Source organism: Callorhinchus milii, unplaced genomic scaffold (genome assembly GCF_018977255.1).
Source record: "Callorhinchus milii isolate IMCB2004 unplaced genomic scaffold, IMCB_Cmil_1.0 Scaffold7, whole genome shotgun sequence".
Taxonomy (NCBI): domain Eukaryota; kingdom Metazoa; phylum Chordata; class Chondrichthyes; order Chimaeriformes; family Callorhinchidae; genus Callorhinchus; species Callorhinchus milii.
This window is the reverse complement of record NW_024704748.1, coordinates 20,868,312-20,888,279: the sequence shown is the minus strand read 5'-3', so window position 1 is coordinate 20,888,279 and position 19,968 is coordinate 20,868,312. Positions and strand designations below refer to the sequence as shown.

Here is a 19,968-nt window from a genome sequence, read left to right as displayed (position 1 = left end):
TCCACTATACTGATGTCAAAACTTTGAGCGCATAGCGTAGACTGACAGTCCAGTGCAATCCTGTGGGACTGCTGCATTGTCAGAGGTGCTGTCCTTTGAATGAAACCAAGGTACCAACTTCCTGTTCAGGTGGATGCTAAAGTTCCCATGGCGCTAACCCAAAAAGAGAACAGAATTTTATTTAGCATTTCAGAACATCCAGAGTTTGGTAAATTGCTGAATTCAGCCTTAACTTCAAAGTCAGTTTTCTGCAGTTGTTAAAAGATTTTATAGAAAAACAGATTCAAAGTCGAGACTGTACTTACAATTTCTGGATACTCTGAAATGTAAAGAAAATAGGAGTAAATTCCCCCCGCCACCTCCCCCCCACCCCGGCCCGGAGAATAATCGGAGAACTGTGGTAACAGATAAAAGACATCTCTGAGCCTGAGGAAACTCTCCAAGGAGAAAAGATCGAGAACAGATGGTATAGCTTTTCGACTTGGAGGGAGTGTCAGAAGCTGATATGGTAAGAATCCTTCAAATGAATATTACCACATGTGGAATATTGGAATCTTTACTAAAGTACAACGAATGCTTTGATGCATTACATTTATGTAATTATCTGTAAACAGAAGTAAGTGTCATTCTTTATGTTGTACGGTAGGTCGTGTGATAATCTACTAACATGTGCCCCTTTACTCAGCAGACGAAACTGGAGTCTCAGAAATGCCATATTGGACTGCAACCATTTGCCAAACAGAAACAGTACTGCAATGGGTATTATCACAGAGATTAAAGTACCTACATCTCAACAGGTGGTACTAAGTTATAATACTGCAGCAAAAGCAGAATATTCTCAGCCCTGTTTGTCAGGGGCAGAATGTTGTAAACAACTTCCTTTCTGAGGTGCATGTTGTGCTGTACCAATAATGGCTGCACTTCAATCCATAATGGAGGAATTACATATGACTGGGATAGAATCAACAATGATTGAGATGTGGTTAGTTTAAAATCTTTGATATGACTATCCAAGATACTGAATTTACTCTCAAAGCAGTTGTTAGTTGGGACTGCCAGATAGGAAATTAGGAACACATGCAATCATATTTATCATCTTTCAGTTTATCTACAAAAAATCATGGTTTTTTAGATTTGTCACTTCGTACAATATTTTCCGTGCCTTTAATAACTGTGTTGATTTACACATTCACAACATTATTTTTTCCCCCACTTATGCTAGTTGCTTCACCCTGCTGGGCAGCAAGTAAAGCAATGCCCTCACCCCCAGCGAGAACAGGCTTTCTAGCTTGGGTCAATCCTCAGATATAAACCATCAGATCATTTCCAAGTCAAATATAACTTGTTAATCTCCCCAGCTGTATAAATATCTACTGCTTTTGAAACATCAAAGCAACATTCCTCAGTGTCTTTCTTTAGGCCTCCCCTCAAAAATCTTCACCTGATTTCATAGACTGTCCAGTATCTATCACGTTAGATAGTATCTTTATCTCAATATACAACATAGTGCTTTCATCTGAGGATAATACCCTTGTATTGAATTTGTGACAAGTATATTTTTTCATTGTTTGGAATAAAGCAGAATTCAATTTCTCATTTTGGTACTTGGTGAGTGCAAATACATTATGGGTAAAGTTTGCAGCATTTCCAAAATGACGCTGGCATTAGTTTTGAAGCAGAGTTTACAATGTTTAGTGCTGAACAGTAAAAGGCCACAAGGTGGCAACACCCTTCCCAAAGAATAGTCTTTCCCCAGTTTTTGTTTGGTCAGTCGGTTGTCCATCATGTGCGGAATCCCATCACTATGTTTTAAGAGTATCCAAACCAAAAAGAATTCCATGCCACCCACTTAAACATGGAAATTCCAGAGATACCTATTGGAATGAAATGTGCACTCCCCCTGCATGCATCCTGCTTATCTAATTCCAGAAGGTATTAGATTGCAGTTTGGCAAGAGCCCAGGCTTGGAGACCTCAGATTGTGCATTGGAGTATTGCTGGAAACCGTATAACTTGCCATTGAGGGCATTCCTCCCTGGAAAGCTTTCCTGCTGCTTGTCCAGCTAAGGCTTTGGCTTGCAGGGTTAATGGGAGCTAAGTGTGAAGAATCTCTGCTCCGGTGACCGGTCTGCCCTTCCCAGTCCTGCCAATGAGCCAGCCTGGCTGTGCTGTCATCAGCGGTGCCCTTGAGTACTGCGGATGAGCCTGGTTCAGGAACTGGAGACCGCCACAGAGGGTGGGCTAGATTCATCCAACTGAAGCTTTCCAATATCAATTAGATACAACAACACCTCGCATTTCTAGAGCACCCTTCACAAGACCTGCTACTGATGATAATTAATAACTGTCATCATTTTAAAATACCGCAAACGTTTACTCCTATACTTCTAGAGGCATTTCTTCACCCATGGTATGTAAATCCCTGGCAATTCGCAATCATTCCTCACTTTGTTCAACTCCTGATTCAGTCATGTTCAGCTGAAAATGCCATTTCCACCTTTGATGCTTTTCATTCAGAATACCTTCCATACGTAAAAGCTTAACATTTATAACTTTCTAAAGCTGCTTCTAATGCCTCAGTGAGAACATTTTCTTTCCTGCTGCATTCTTGTCACACTCTTCTACCTCTTTTGACACCATGTAATGTTCAATGAGTGTAACAGTCAGACCATGTCTTTAGTTTTTTTATTCTTACTCTATGGCGCCCACACAGTTCTTGTTGATTTAGCTGTTCTAATATATAGCAGATGAGGGGAGATATAAGTGCTTAATTATTTCAATTGCAAACCACTACAGATCCTGGATGACAATATCTTAGCTTGATCAGTTTGAAACCAGTTAAATAATAATAATGAAATTAATTTTGTCCCTGTATTTAATACCAGGAGTCCTAGGCAGTCAAGACATTGTGCCTTTATTGATGGGTGTTGAAGGCTGTCTTTCCTGGCACTTACAAAGTATCAGCGACATAATGGGAATCAGACAGTATTTGCTGCCAACTCATCCTGCTTAACAGTGGAAGGCTGAAGCCAGTAGCCCATTGAAATAAGAGACAGTACAGATATCACCCAGATGACAATTTGCTCCCAGTGTTTAAGTGAGAATCTGAAGTGTTGTGACAAGCTGTGGTTTGACAACTGTATTAATCGAAACCATGTTTACAATAGATGCCATATTATCAGCCACGTCAAAAAATTGAGTTGTTAAAAGAAGGAGCTACATCAAAATAAGTGTATTCACAAAGGGGAAATGTGCATGTTTCCATATGTGGCTCTTTTATCCCTGCCTCCCAACCACTCTCCCCCCCCCCCCAAAAAAAAAACCACCCTGTTTCACCAAGACAGAAATCATGGTACTTCTTGGCATATTTGTTCATCTCAGTTCCCACCTATCCCTCTATTATTTTCTCAAACAGTTCATTTTTGAAAGAATTAGTCAATGCAGCATCAATTGCTGGTTGGAGTCTTCTACATATTCTCTACTCTGTTGAATAAAAATTCTGCTTGTCAACAGGAAATGAGCTGGAAGTGTGTTTCTATGGCAATGCTCGATTTTTTTCTTTTCATGTCGCTTCACATCACTTCCCAACTGCTTCAAATATTCAGTGTGCAATGATCATGGGCTTTAGAGATTTTTCACTGTGTAACATCCTTTTGTGTGAACTGGTTCATGTCTCTTTTGTTTCATTTTGTAGATATGGAACTAAATCGGGGACAAATATTTCAGCATTTTATCTTATGTGGCTTTTATTCAGAATGTACAAATTCAATCTCGTAACACTGTTCAAAACAAGAATTTCTGCAGAATAAAATAAAAAACTAGTCGCTGTAAAACACTATAGAAATTGTTATTTTTTCATAAGCCTGAATTTGATAATGTTACTGGAAAATAGTTTCAGTCTGGTGTTAATTAATCTAGTGTTGTATACAACAACAACTTGCACTTATATAGTGTCCTCCACGCAGGGTAGCATCTCAGAGTGCTTAAATATGCTATACAGTTGTAATTAGAACATCAGTCCAAATGTTGGTGTACTTTAGGATTAAGCCTGTTTTAAAAGCAAAATTATGGCAGTTATTTTATTTCTGAAATAATTAGGAATTTAATTCCTTAACGCAGCCTTCCTGTATGGATCTTTTATTTCAAATTTGGTGCGAAAAGCATTGTATTGGATCTATTGTAGCTGTCATTCTCCCAAATGTTGCTTAGAAAATAGGCTTAAATTGCATAGCAAGAGGATGGAGTTGTAACCTACTTAGCATACCAACAAACAAAATGGTAGACTTGGTAGTTTCACAGGAACACTATTCTTCTAATTAAATTTAGAAGAAAATAAACAATGTGGTATACATTTAGTTTGAAGATAGTTAGAAGCAGAACATTAGCAATCTGTTGAGCATAACAATGAAAGAGAGTTAAATTAACATCAGCAGAGAGATAGTGGAAGATGTGTTCTGTCACTGCATAGGAAGAAACGCTGGCAGCAAGTAATTTCTGCCGCTTCTCTTGTCTAACGTCTGCAGTGAGCTATTAAGTATTCCGTTTGTGTTTGAGGTATTCAGCTGACTTTAATACCTTTGGCAAGCAGGGAGAAAAAGACATCTGCTCAGTTGTGAAACACAGTGCAAGTGTAATTTAAAATAATAAAGTCCTTACCCTCCAATTGATGCATAGAGTAAATGGACAATTCCTACTAATGTCTTGATATGTTTGGAGTAAATAATGTCTACTGTGCATCATGCATAAACGCGTGTACAGACCAAATTACAGGTGCCCTTAAATTATATAATTAACCAATGGAAAAGATTGGTTATGATTGACAATTAATAAATCCTTTGCATTGGTTGTTAATCATATAATAAAGGTACCAGTGATTTCATCTGCATATCTGTATTTACACATGATGCATGGATTTGCGCATGGTTTACACATGGTGATAATAGACCTAAGTAATGCAGCTTTGAAAGTAAATTTAAACCATTGATCCATTCTTAGTTTCTTCCATCTGTTCAATGTTTTTTATTAAATTACTTTACATCATGAAAGAACATGCACCAAACCAATCCTAATTTGTTATATAATTTATATGTTTATTTGGCAGGAGAATGTGTCACTTGCTGACATACTGTCATTAAGAGATAGCTGCCTAAATGAAGAGGATATCTGGGCAGCCTGCCTGGAATGTTGTTTGTCCATGAAGAGCATCTCCCACACTCCACTCTTTCATACACTTTGCATCACCCCAGACACTCTGGCTTTTAATGCAAATGGCAATGTATGCTTCATGGAGCAGCTTAGTGGTAAGTACCTATATCTGTCTTTCAAAACGTCTGACTAGGAATGCCTCAGAAATCCAAAGAAAGGTTACCATACACTGTTATGTTGAGAAATGATTTTGTTTTCCAAATTCAAAATAATATTGTCCTGCTGTTGGAATCAGGCTATAAAGTTTAAAAATATGTAAATCTGTGACTATGCATGCAGTTTTTATTTTTTTGTCTAATTCCCTTTGTATAGATTTAATACAGTGTATAAATTATGTCTAAGAAGCTATTATTTCTTTGAAGGACATTTTCACAAATGTTCATTTTCGGACCCCAATCAAAAGTACACTTTAAAAATGCATGGAAGTCCTATTATTAAGAGCCTCGTTCGAATGTGGGTTCATCTTTAACGTGGGTGTCCCGTGGATCAATGGTTATCAAACGTGAGGTACATGTCCAGCTTCCAGCGCAGACTGCTGGGCTTCCCGACTGTGCCAACCCTTCACTCTCCCCACTGTACCAGCCTTCATCCCATCTCAGGTCCATCAGTTTTTCCTTGACACATAAAGTGCCTGCCCTTCTATCCCATTAGTGCCAGTTTTCTTTCCATCTCTCCTTGACCATCCCCATTGGAAAAACTGCATTTGCATGCAATGTATCAGCAACTCTAATACATACAACAACAACAACAACAACAAGATTCCATTTATTGAGCGCCTTTCACGTCGGGAGGACGTCCCAAGGCGCTGTACAGTTGGGTCAGGACCCGAGCAAGGGGGAAATGGTCAGGGTGAGGGGAGGGAAGGGAGGGAGTGAGGAGGGGGTAGAGAGTCGAGAGGGGAGCTGAAGGCACGGTTATAAATGTGATAATCTAAATAATAATAATAATAATCTTTGCATTTGATATAACGCTTTTCATGTCTTCTCAACGTCTCAAAGCGCTTCACAGAATAGGCTGTAAAGTGAATTGACCCTATATTTGTGAGTGAAACACGGCAGCCAGTTGCACACAGCAATGTCCCACAAACAGTCATGGATTGAAAATGACCAATTTATTACTGTTTTGTTTTGGAGGGATTATTATGAGGCATGTGGAGTAAGGAAACTTGCCCAAGGTTTTGCCCTGCCTGAAATTGAACCCAGGTGTCTTGCTTGCATAAATGGAGTGTTGTAAAACTTAAATCTGTGAATATACGGGAATTGCTGAATTATGCTGCAGATAAACAATCTTATTGCAATCAAAGTTATCGGATTATATTGATGAATAACTGTATTCATTGTGAATTAGTGTATTGTTGCTTTTAAAAATCTAGCAAATACGATTTTGTTATGAAAAACTCTGTATTAGGATTTCAAGACATTTCTGAGACCATATTTAAAGTGTCCACATAATCTGGTTGTGATTGATTTTCCATATATTTCTATGTAGATGATCCAGAAGGTGCCTTTGTTCCACCAGAATTTGACGAAACTGGCAATACCTTTGAGGTGGGTAGAAATGGCTTGTGAACATTGTATAGGCCACATTTAAATGTTTTACTGTTGCCCTTGTTTTTTATTGTGCCAATGTGCACACAGATGTGTCCCAAAATTGTTGGCCAATTCACTGGAAGAAACGCTCTTTTTGAAAAGAGTAATGGGATCTTTAATGTCCACTTTGAACAGGCAGACAGAACTTCAGTTTAAATGTTTCATCCAAAGGACAACACCTTTGACAATGCAATACTCCTACATTGGAGTGTCATTTTAGACTGTGAGTTCAAAGTCCCAATGTGGGGCTTGAACCCACAACCTTCTGACTCAGAGGCGAAAGTGGTACAAACTGAGCGGGCTAATACCTATTAAGGATATTATCTTCTTGAAAAGCATTGCACCAATTAAACAGTTGTCAATATTATATTGTGTTCTGTCGGTACTCCTTTTTTTCCACCTTCTTTGAAGTAAGTGGATTGTAGACTAATTTCAGTGTGTTAGATTGTTCTCTTAAGACTGGAACCAGGAGGGTGAATCTCAGTGCAGACAAACCAGCTAAATTGTGTGATTTAGTTGCCTAGACTACAATTTCCACACCATTACCTTATATATTCAGTCTGCAAATCATAGCAACAGTAGCAATAGATTACGATGACATTTGCAGGTCAACATGTACTTTTTACAACATGATGATTGCTTTTTGATTGATCCTTCTGTAGCAACATCTTTTAACAGGGTTGAGTGTTTATAGAGAGCTACTTTTTTCAAATTTTACAATTTTCTGGCTAGTATTTCCTAGTATTTTATTACATCAATACTTCAAAGTGCAGCATGACAAACATGAGAAATATCAATTTCCACACTCTTTTATATCCCTCAGCTCAATTTGAATGCTTGCTGAACTAACTGAGCAGATATCTTAAGTGGGAGGGACCTAGGTATCTAACCGACAAAGAAAATCAATTTCTCATTTAATAACTTAATTTTATGGCAGGATAGAAGATGGAACATTAATCGTGACAATGTTCGTCAATGCCAATATTTGAGTAATAGAATCACTAACTGGGTAATAGAGATACCCAGTCTGTTATTTCCTATATCTGGCTGTATTTGAAGAATAGCCAAAGTTTTGCTCTCCTAAAAAATAGTTTTACCAATACACTTTGGAGTAAGCATATACCAAATAAAGTCTTCTTTTATCCTTGTAAGATGTGTGAGAAAAAGTAAAGACTGGAGTGAAACTGTTTAGCACAGTTCAATTACAGTTTACCTACTTATACTAACTTTATTAGCGAACACAAAAAGATATTGCACACATCTGTTTCCTAAATGCTCATTTGTTCCTGTGTACTTCCAAAGATTTCTGGACTTGTTAGATAATCTGTCAAAATGATGAATTCTTTTCAAAAGTATTTTCAGGTTTTCTACTTCCTATGTGTATTTCTTTTCTTGAGACAGTTTTTTTGATGGAATGTAGTGTGTTAGGTTTTCATTCACATTCCCTAAATTTACTGATATTAATGCAAATAGTAGTGTAAATATGTGTTGACACCTTTGGCCATAAGCTGATTGACTGATTATGTGTTGCATCCACACAGAATTAAAAAGGAATGGGGCAAATAGATAATAGCTTCAAGCACCATTCTGGTAAATGTACTCAGTAGTTTTTCTGAATGTTTTAGCTTTGCTACTTTACCATTGATTGTAAATTTAGGCAGTTCAATTATTGGCTGAAGCAATCCCAATTGGACAACTTTACATAAATAGGCATTAGGTTTTCAAAATGTTTGCTATGGATGAACAGATTTGTGAAGAGCTTCTTCTGAACATTATATACTTTCCAATTTTTAGTCTGAAGATGTAACTATTTGCATTTCTAGGTTTTAAAAGTGTTTGATTTTCAATCTGCTGTGAACTGCCGTTCTTTTGGAAGATCATTTATCACAGAAAACAACACCTGTGCATTATAGTCCTAAGAGACAGGAAAACAGGATGCTCAGTTTTTAGTTAAGGGAAAAATCCAAAATTATGTCACCTAATTCTGTCACTTGATTATAGCCTCTATATTGCTCTATTTTTTTTTGGAAGAAGATTCCAGCTAGACTCTGTTTTAAAAATGGAGATGATTATTTTATTGGAGGGTGGAGGGCAAGGGGTGTGAGGGTGAGAGAATGACACTGTCAAAGAGGAAGGTCTTGAGACAGGCCTTGAAGGAGGTAAGGGAGGGGACAAGGCAAAGGGCCATAAAGCCAATGCTTTTGAAAATAATTTCACTGCTTTCTGTGTGAAATCACTACATACACAAAATACTGTGATGAAAAATCGTCATGAAATGCCGTTTTTGTTTTTTTGTTCTACTTCAATAAAACATTTTGTTCAGCAGTGTGACATTGAGTCTAAATGATTATCAGTTACTGTTGATAAATTAGCTTGGAATCTTGTGAGTGTTACATAAAAGCTGGAGAAATTGGTGTGTTTGTTTTAATGTGCTACAATTCTTAACACATTGTAACTTTTCAATATGTAATTTTTATTACTGTTGGCACTTTCAGGCACATATTTATTCTTTGGGAGCAACATTAACTGCAGCAGCTGAGTATGTGATAGAACCAGAACTGGAGCCAGACCTCAGCCAAGAATTGAGAAATCTTCTTGACCAAATGCAACAGGAGAAACCTGAAAATAGACCAGATATTGAGGTATGATTGTGAGATTGTGTCCAGAGTTTGTGGATAATGATTTACATACCTATATGGGAAATGTAGACCTGGTGGTGTATTACCAGAGGTATGCTTTTTTTAAAGAAAAAATGCAAATGCTGGATATCTGAATTAAAAACTGCAATTCTAATGAAGGGTCAAATTCAAAATGTTAATCTGCTGTGATGCTGTTTTCAACAATATGCCCTTATTTTTCGTTTGTTAAAACCTTGTTTAGCATTTGTTTACTATGAAATGCAAAGGCAGGAAATGTGTATATATAATCTAAATATATATATATATATGATGGTCACCAGTTGAAATATGTACTTAGATAACTTCTCTATGTGAGAAATTCACCACTTGTGTTGATGGGCTTATTAAAAGTTAGGCTCATCCTTACTCAATGCTGTATTTTCTATACCTTCTCAGTAGTCAATGTTTATGCTCCATTTAATCACAGCACTAATGTTTGCACTCGGTTTCAAATTTCCAAATATTAGGTATTGTAACTTCACTTAAGGTAAAACGTCACCTCAGCTAAGGTGAAATCATCTTTTTCCAAACACAAGCTTAAATTATTACATTGGAAACTCAATAATAAGGACAGAAGACAGACTAAGGAATATTAACCGCATTACCAGTTACCAGTTTTGACCTCAGTAGTGTGTTTGTATTAACGTACTGTATATTATAATGTTGAAATTAAAAAGACTGCAAAAATCTGACTACATTAGCAAGTTGACTGCATTAGTAGTCTACTTGTGGTATCAGTAGTATGACCTTAAGTTGAGTTTCCACTTAGTTAAAACAAATTCCCATTCTTCACAATAGTGAAGCAGACTAAAGTTCTCTCTTCTAAACTTTTCTAATGTGACTGCCACCCAACCCCAATAGGAGAGCATTCTGCACTGCTCTAATGTGAATTTTGCCATTTCTCCTAACACCAAACATCTCTATGGCTTCCCTGACTGGCTGTTGGAACGTTATGCCAGTTTACTGTCAAGATTGTGCATTGAGCTTTCACTCAATTTAAATTGAGTTGAGATTACACAAGCATATTTCACTTAAGACATTCACAGCTGGCAGAAAGTGATTCAACCCAGATACTAAAAGTGAAAGGACATTGTTCTGATCCACTCTACTTTCCAAACAAAATATTTTCCAAGCAAGATAATGAAACAGATTGTTAAGATAACGTTTTTAATATTTTTGTATATATTCTGCAGAGTATCCTCAGCAAATGTGAAGAAAAAACAAAGTGTTCCTCAGATATTATCTGCCGTAATCTCTCTGCCATAGGTCGACGAGTACTTTCAATTGAATCTGTTGGTGCTTTACAAGGTAGTTGATTTTACTTGTAGAATAAAAGTATTAACTGCGCAAGAAACTGAAACCATAGCTTTTAGTATCCTAGAGAGCATGTTGCATTGAAAGCTGAAAACTAGAAAATTAATTCATAATTCTTATACACAACTGCTTGATGTATTGTCCTGTTGTGTAACAGTGTGAAAGTGTTAATAATGTAGGATTAAAATCCTAAAATCACACAAAATCAAATTATGACTAAAAGTTTTCATTTGGCTTTGAGGAAATTAGTTTTTGAGAAAAACAGTTTTCATTTCAACAAATGTCACCTCAAGCTATTTTCTGCCATTCAGTGGGCTTTGCCCCATTATTAAAAACTGGAGCATCTCACCCTGAATAAAACAAGTGACTTTATTGATCTGCTTCTGATTATTAGGTTAAAATGCCACTTGACCTCCATCCCATCTTCCCCCTCTCTTTGTTGTAAAATTTCAGTTTGCTGCTTTGCAAAACTTGAGTAGATAATTATTTGGGAGGACAAGTTTGCAGGGCTATGGGGAGAGAGCAGGGGAGTGAGATTGATTTGGATAGCTGTGTTAAAAGAGCCAGCACAGAGACGATGGGCCGAGTGGCCTCCTTCTGTACTGTATAATTCTATGATTCTATGACATGTGTAGATATTGCTGATAATTTAAAGTATGAAGATACAGTTAATAGGAAAAAAATTACCATGTCTTTATTCAATTCAGTTAGACAATGGTCATGCAGATTTAACTATTCTTTTGCCTTCCGTGGACTGTTCATTTGTCGAGAATGGCTTCTTTTCAATTCAAGGATAAAATGTAACTTGGTGTATTAAATGCTACTTTATAATTGGTGTACAGATGGCTGTGAAGAGACCTGGAAAGTGAAAAAACGGCAGGCCGGTGTAGGATATGAAGTCCAAACAAGTGAGCGAAACCCAGCAGATGGTTCATCGAGCAGTGAGGACCTGGCATATGATCGAAGCATTTTAAATGATGGAACAACAGAGGCCATTTGCAGAGCTGAGAACTATGATTACGATGTCGATAAAAATTCAACTGAAGTTAATGAGATTTTCCAGCAAGGCTTGGAATACCCAAGTTCAGCAGAAATCTGGGATCGAAAGAAAAAAGAACTAGGCAATGATCCTGAAGAGACAGTTTTAGATATGAAAAACAACGGAAGTAATGTCTCCAGGGATTTGTCTTCTCCACAAAAAAGGACAGTAACTAAAAAGAGAATTCTTCCAAAGCTGCCAACAGAGATGGAAGACGAGTCCCAATATTTTTATCGTTCTAAAAGTGGAATTGGTGGCCCTGTCACACCCACTCCATCACCTCTTTCACTTTCTTTATATTCTGATAGTGCCCAAGAATCTTTCTCTTTACGAGACACCGCCAGCATATGCAGTACTGTAGAATGGCCTCAGAAGCTACAATTTAGGACTAAGAATAATGTAGTTTCTTTTGTTGAAAATAACAGCCTTCCATCAAAAAGGTTGAACATCTCTGATATAGAAGCAGTACATAAAAGTAGTTGTATCCCTGCTTCAGGTAGGTTTAGAGAACTATCACCGACATCTCCCTCCATATCAGGGAACATGTCTTGGAATAAAAACCTCAAAAATGAAGTCTCAGCAATTCAAAAAAGCCAAATTGACTCTCTTACTTCTAATGGAATATTATTGAAAGATGGTCCAGTATTTAGAAACGGCAGGGGGAGTTCTTTAGGAATAGAAGAGAATTATTTTCATTGCATACACAATAATGTTTCAGTTGAAGAGAGAGTTACTGGTTGTCATCATAGAAGTGATTTCAAACAAAGAAGGTCTACCAGCGTAAGTGACTTATCAACTGAGAATGTCAAGCTGTTTGGATACATCACGCAACACAATCAAGAGGATGAGCCAAGGGCTCCCATTGATTCCACTGAAAACAACTGTGCAGACTTTACTTATGACAGGCAGGTATGTATATGTGTCATATCCTTTGTGGATTTTACATTTGTTGTAGTAGTTGGTTTGTTTTTATTCTGATGTCTTGCAGAATGTGGTGGGTGCATTACTTTATGAAATCCTTCAATATGGGGCTATATATTTTTAATATTGTTAAAAAGCCATTGTTCTCTTTAATAAATGCATTTTTTCAATGAACTGTCAAATACATTTACTTTCTCTTCATAAAATTCCTCTTTGATAAATATTTTAAGTAAAGGTTGACCTTAATAGCTTGGTAAGATGTTAGGAGTATTGTATTATGTATGACTTTCTGCATATGAGATTAGTTTTAAATATAGCACTAAATTACAGCAGTGAAAATACTGTAGGTGCAGAACTAAGTGATTTAATTACTGCATAGTATCTTTATAGGCAGTTAAACCAATCCCAACAGCATCCCAAACCTAAATCCTATTTGAGTTTCACAACCAGTGAAGCAAACTCAGAGGCATAGTGTTAACTTTTTAACTTAACTAATGGTCTTGGGGCATTAAAATTTTATGTAGCAAATTATTTTGTACTTTGAGACATTTTACTACGTGAAAGGCCCTACATAAAAGCAAGTTATTCTTGCACTTTTTAGGATGGACTGTGCTGTTCAGAGTATGAACTTGACTTCCTGATTAAGTTGTGTTTAGTGGTTACTACTGTCTTGATGCTTCCAAATGTGGATATCAAAATCTGTAATTTTGAACAGATTTAGCCATAGTTATTTGTCTCTAAAACCACCAAAGCAGGCTTGAAGCTGCAATATTCTGCTTTCATGTCTGTTAAAGGGTTTTATCTATTATGTCATACGGTCTTCAAAATAAATATTGAATATTCATCAATCTCGTTGTTCAGTGATTGAAAACTCATGGATGAACAAACTGCAAATTTATTTCAAAAACATAAAGACTTTGGGGTATAATTAAACAATAAGGCTAAGGTAACCTGTCATTTTAAAAAAAACATGCCTTACAAGACCTTTCGTATGAAGGAAATGTCTCAAAAGGAAATGTCTCAAAAGACTTTACTAAATGAGCTGAATTACAAATTAAGTGAATGTTGTTTTTAGAGAAATACAGCAATGAACTTGCACTGGGAATGTCCTACAAACAACAGTGTGCTTGGCAGCCAATTAGTTAGAATTTGGAATTAATTTGGATGAGGAGGCAATATAAAACAGGAAAAGCAACACAATGGATTTGTGTGGGATTGCGGAACATTGCAAAAAACAATGAGTGTTGATGTTTATGGACTTTTATTAAATCCAGGCAAGTCTGGTTTTATTGGACAAATAATATTGAAAAGTGGACAGTAGGCTACTTAAAACATAGCAACACGTAAACCTATTTCAATTCAACTTGTGTCATTATTATACAGGCTCCTGAAGTAGAAGAATATAAGGTAGCCCCAGGCTCTAATTCCACCCAAAGCAGATTCTGCAGAGCGGTAGGGATTGCAGTTCTGCTGGAATTTGTCAACTTGGTAACATTTTCACTGATAAATGCAAACTACATTGGGCAGGAAATTCAAAGCAGTTGAGGATAAGGGAGGCATAAGTGATAAGCTATGACAATAGAAGTTAGAGAAGAAATCTGGCAGATTACTTGTTTATGAAGGCCCACTATCATAGCTACTTCTTCAGCTTTACTGGTACTGTGTAAGAAAAGTATTTTTACACTTTGCTGTTTAACTTTAATATGGTTCTACTGAGTAGATTTGCTCATGAGTTATGTACACATAAAGTGCCTAATCACATGTACTTTTGTTACTTTCAACAGTGCTTTTCATTACGAGAGCTACTATCTATGGATGATAAAACATTAAAGGATCATGAACTGTGGTCCTTGTGCTACGAGTGTTTGATCAGTTTACAACTGGGTAAAGATTATCCAGGTATTGTATAATTATTTCTGTTTTTTTAAACCTTATTTTTCGCTCAGGTGTATATATCTCCTTATTTATGTTTGTATTTCTTTTATTGGGCCTAGCATACCAGTGAGATTTTGTTTGTGTATGTCATTACAGAATTATAAATGAATGAACACAAATTATTAATATCAGACTAACTGTAAATGTGTTTTCATTCTTCATATTTCAGCCTATTTGTGTTTAGAGTCTGTATACATTGACTGCAGTGGAAAAGTCTTGTTTGTAGCAACACCAAGTAAAGGTATCGTCAACTTCTACTTTCACATCATATGCTTTGAGGAGCTTTGTGCTCTGAAATACTGCAATTGTTACAATATTTACCAACCACCCTGAACTTTGCTTTACTGATATGCATTTTTTTCTCCATAGAAACTTTTGATTCATTTTATTTGGCACCCGAATTTGAAAAACAAAGTGTTGTCACTGAGAAGGTTTGCTACTTTAAATCGTATCGCACCCCCCTCCCCCCCCCCCCCCCCCCCACCAAGATGTTCTTGCTAGATTTTTCTAAATAAATTATATTTTCTCAATAGGTCTGTGTGTATGGAGTTGCAGCAATTTTATGGACAGCAGCTAAATTCAATGCCCCAGCAAATGAGAAGTTATCATTGTCAAGAAGTCTAAAGAAGCTGCTACTGAGTATGGCCAAAAGGAACTCTGCAGAAAGACCTTCTGTTAAAGAGGCGCTGAAGGTAACAATGGTGTTTGTACCCTGTGCAATCTAACTAGGTTTAATGTAATCTACTTAATCCTTTATCTACAAAGGAGACCAAAATTTACCTAGGACTGCAGTTGAAAATAATTGAAATCCCCAAAAGAAGTCATCTTTTGCCAAGAAATTGTATTTGTAAGGTGTTAATGCTGCTGAACTTTACAATTCATGTGAAGTCTATGATTCCTAACAGTAGTACTGTATCACCCTCTGCCTGTGATTGCCTGTAATTGTCACCGATGCCAATGGTAATGTATCAGCTATGAGTTGTTAGAAAATAGAAAACAAGATGTCAAACTAAAATTTCACAGACTTTAGAAATAATGGACTTTAGAAATAATGAAAATAAATCATTATTTTAATATTATAGATTCACTTGCATTGAGGCAATGAAGATACCATTGTTGTAATGGTCATAGTTAATTCAGTAAAGGGTTAGTGCTGACAGTTTTGCAGTAGTTATTAGCTATAATAGTAGTGGCCAACCCTATGGTCAGCCAACAAAATAAATGTTTTGATTGATGTTTGTGAACTTTTACAGATTTGTAATGATTATCTTGTTCATCGAGGAATTGCCAGCAGGAAGATTTTGACATTGCTGAGGAATTCTATTCTGCAGGTGATCCTATTGATTTCAGATTTAGGAAGTATTGTGATTTGTGTAGGTCTTTTTAGCATTAAATATCAAGAGAGTTGTTTTACTTATAGGTGCACAATCACCAAAACAGTATTAATTCTGTGATGTAGTGTTCTATTAATAGATATATTGTGTGCTTCCCCCCATTATCAGTGCTTAAAATGCTATGGAAAGAACATTAAATGCTACAATTGATGTGGATACATCACAACAATTTTCCTCTGACTAACAGAACATGTACCATATCTTGTGTCATTTTGTACATAACTTAACTGGTCATCATCCTTGAATTTCTTATAGTATGTATCATATCTCAAGGTTCTTCACAATAGGGGCAGTGCCACTAAATTCGTACTGATGGCACTGATAATCATTAGAAATAATCTAAACAGCACAAATTGGTCTTGAGATTCAAACATAGCCCTTTTTTTTCATACGTAATTCTGAAACATTAAAAAGTTACAAATGCTCCATGTTTGTGGAGTTTGTTGTGTGCAAAGCTGTATCATACAATATAATACAAAATTGCATTTGTATAACGCCTTTCAAGTCGGGAGGACATTCCAAGGCGCTGGACAGTCATGGATTTGGACCCAAGCTGCGAATCAGGGAGGATGGAGGGCAGGAAGAGTAGGAGGGTGGCTGAAGGCTCGGTCAAAGAGGAGGGTTTTGAAAGAAGCAAGGGAGGGAGTGAGGCAAAGGGATGTGGGATGGGGACATAAAAGCTGAAGATCTGGCCACCGAGAAATAATGATTTTTAGTCCTGCCTGTTTATAATTATTTGCCTTTAAACCCAACATTTAATATGAATATTGTGGCGAAATTTTCATCATGCTTGTGCCTCAAGAGCAACAAAACCGTGCCATTGCAGTTTATCATCATTTGTGGAAGGACCGTCATTACAAAGAGCTGTCTCTGCTTCACTCTAGAGCAAGGAGTAAATATAACCTGCCTTTTAACTTTTTAAAACTTAATTTGAAGCAGTTCAGCAGACTATCTTTCAATGTCCCGTTAGGCTTAAAAAAACAGACTTGAGTTGCAGGCTGGAAAACACCTCTCCACACATTCATTTGAGCGTGTTGGTCACTTTCATCTCTCCCCACGTGAAATGGTGTAAAAGCGTGGCCAGTGGATGCATTAAGTGCATTTTCAATTCTGAAAACTGGTGCAACTGACATGAAAATGTTTCAGAGTTGCAGTTGGTTCATGTGCAAAATTAGTCTTCCATATGTAAAATATGACTTTATAACTAAACAGTGATTATTTTTACAACTGGACAAGAATTATTTAACATTTGGTTCCTTATTAGAACCAACACAAAGAAGATGCATCTGTCAGTGGAATGGAATTCCAAACGGAGGAAATTGAACCTTCTCATTCTCCATTGGGAAATATTGATTGCACCCAGGAATCACCCAGATTAGGTATTGATCATAGCTACAGCTGTAGACTTTCCATATTGATTAGCAAAAACATTGTCATTGAATTATGTTTCTTTTTCATTCATTATTTATAGGATTTGTACCTCTTGCTGGTGACAGTAAGCTGACAGCTGTAAAGGGCCCAATACCCTGTCAGTATTCTGTAAACAGCAAATCCCCTTCCAAACTTCCAGAGGCCTTCACTTCCCCAGCCACCCATTTCAAACCTATAATACTCACACAGCACAAAGAGAAAACAAGGTAATGCATTCATGATATGAAAAAAAATCAGTTGAGCTGTTGAGAACAGGTATTACATAAAACACAAACGACCTTTTGGGAAAAATATAATTATGCGCATTACCAAAATATATGTTTTTTGAATTATTCACTCACAGTATTTGGAAGACATTTGTCATTATAGACAAAGAAGTGTTATTTAAAAGTCTTACAAACAGTTTCAAAAAAAACTTTATCACATATCTGTGGGATGAAGACTATTTTTGTTGAATCCATGGAAGGTTCTGGGTAAACTGAATGGAACATCTGACTGAATTTACTCATTTGTATGAATGGAATTGCAGCCAGGTCTCATTGAGTACTTGTTATTGAAAATTGACATGATTTGGGATTTTATTATACATATGTATAGTGTGTTCAGAACTGATTTGTTTCCTCATCTTGTGTAGTAAAGATTGTTACTATTTATTATGTTTAAATGTTCGTTTTCATAGTGAGCAGTTTAAAAAGTCCTATATGCTAAAAACAATCATCCTTATTACTTTGTGGAAACTTTTTAAAAATTATTTTGCCTGAAATATAAAATAAAGGTATTGGCATTTTCATGATTACAATATTATTGTAGACATCTACAAGATTTTTTGAGTTTACGCAGGTGCATGGTTTAATCAACAGACTTCTACAACTTTTCCCATGAGGTATGTGACATTGTTTCCTCAAAAGGAGGGTTAAACAGGTCCCCCCAGATATTTATTCTGTGGTGTGGAGGAAGTCTAAATGTATTCTTTCACATAATAGTTTCACACTTCCAAGTAATGTTTCTTCATTTTTGCGATCATGTTTTTTAGTCTAATCCGGTTATAAAGTTCAGCACATTGATAATTTGAACAATGTTGAGCTGCGGGAGAAAGAAAATATGCACTTCATTAATTTTCACAAATGTATTTTTAAAAAGAACTTCCATGGTAAATTTGAGTTTAATTTCTTCAATAACTCATCATTGTATAATTAGCCACCTATTCTCAAGTTTTTGGGACATTGCAGGAGTTATTTTTCTTATATTGGTATATTATCCAAATAAAGAGTTAAAATCCTATTATAAACACATGGCAGAGTTTGGTAAATTTATCATCAAAGGGAAAAGAACCACCTCTTAAATTTAAGATTTGCTTTATTTAATAATTTCTAAATGTAATTCTTTTTATTTTTTCATCAGCACTAAAATGCCAACCAATACCCCAACAGCAAAGCAGCTTGTTAAAGCTATGAAACACGAAATTCAGAAGAACAAGGGAATGGTATCTGTTAAGGATATTGAAAATGACATTGTTATGGAAAAATCTACAATGGACTTTGGAACTGAAAGTATTGAAAACAACACAAACAGATCAATATGTTTGGTATCTTCAGGTCAAACTATTTCACCTTGTAATGTTTCTCACACAACTGAAGGCAAAACAGATAATATATCAAAAACTCTTTCACAAGCTCAAAAAACAAATTCTAGTTTTTGTTGCTCAGCTGTCTCCACCTTTCCAGCAAACAATAGTATTCTTCATCAGACTTCCAAATCAGAAATGCGAACTTTAGCGCCAATTCAGTCGGTAATGCCAGAACAAGATGTTCCATCTGACGATAAAATGAAGAATTGCTTCCGAGAACCTGCTGTACTTTTAAATACGGAATCTGACAGACACAGTGGGGACTCTCTTAAATTTGTCACATCCCCCTTGCAGGACACATCCACCCATATGATTGGGAGCAATGAGGATTTGAAAGCAAAGATCAAAAAGTTCCCTGGATCAGAACCTTCTAATGATGATTTTAATGGATCTGTAGATACTGAGGATGTTGCCTCAAATTCACCATTATCTAACAAATGTTTATTTACGCAAGAAACATTGAGGACTGGAATTCAAGCCAAAACATTCACTCCCATTCCTCACCTAACAGAAATCTCAGAAGATGTCCATTTGTCTTCTTCACACATCTTGTCTTGTTCTTTGGATGCCCACATGGCAATAAAGTCATCAAGCTCAAATTCAATCTGCCTTTTACAGAAAATAGTACATCTGATACAAGAGGAGTTTGCATTTGATGGTTACCTAGAGAATGGAGAGGAAGCTCAAGCCATGGGTAGATACTCTTTATTTTAAAATGCAAATTGCATCAGTAACTTAAAAGAGCTATTTTTACTAAGACAAAATGGGTGATTCTCTGTTGGTTTGTAAATATACCAATTATGTCAGGCAAGCGTATAATGGAAACATTCTATTAT

General features: G+C 36.3%; 1 protein-coding gene across 4 annotated transcripts in view; it reads left to right on the top strand.

Annotated features, from left to right (window-relative positions):
• The window catches only part of LOC103180454 (kinase non-catalytic C-lobe domain-containing protein 1), a 44,679-nt gene that overhangs the window by 3,184 nt on the left and 21,527 nt on the right, over positions 1–19,968 (top strand). The window contains exons 2-15 of one of the 4 annotated variants that reach the window (XM_042337064.1): positions 5,101–5,299; positions 6,693–6,751; positions 9,289–9,435; positions 10,665–10,779; positions 11,628–12,733; positions 14,530–14,644; positions 14,850–14,921; positions 15,050–15,111; positions 15,214–15,372; positions 15,934–16,011; positions 17,339–17,453; positions 17,546–17,711; positions 18,346–18,388; positions 18,907–18,937. In XM_042337064.1, coding sequence (XP_042192998.1) covers positions 5,101–5,299; positions 6,693–6,751; positions 9,289–9,435; positions 10,665–10,779; positions 11,628–12,733; positions 14,530–14,644; positions 14,850–14,921; positions 15,050–15,111; positions 15,214–15,372; positions 15,934–16,011; positions 17,339–17,453; positions 17,546–17,711; positions 18,346–18,358 — 2,406 coding nt within the window. In that variant the 3' untranslated portion in view covers positions 18,359–18,388; positions 18,907–18,937. Of the gene's footprint in view, positions 1–5,100; positions 5,300–6,692; positions 6,752–9,288; positions 9,436–10,664; positions 10,780–11,627; positions 12,734–14,529; positions 14,645–14,849; positions 14,922–15,049; positions 15,112–15,213; positions 15,373–15,933; positions 16,012–17,338; positions 17,454–17,545; positions 17,712–18,345; positions 18,389–18,906; positions 19,827–19,968 lie in introns of those variants that run through there. The other 3 variants (XM_007896340.2, XM_042337065.1, XM_042337066.1) reach the window with 3 other exon arrangements.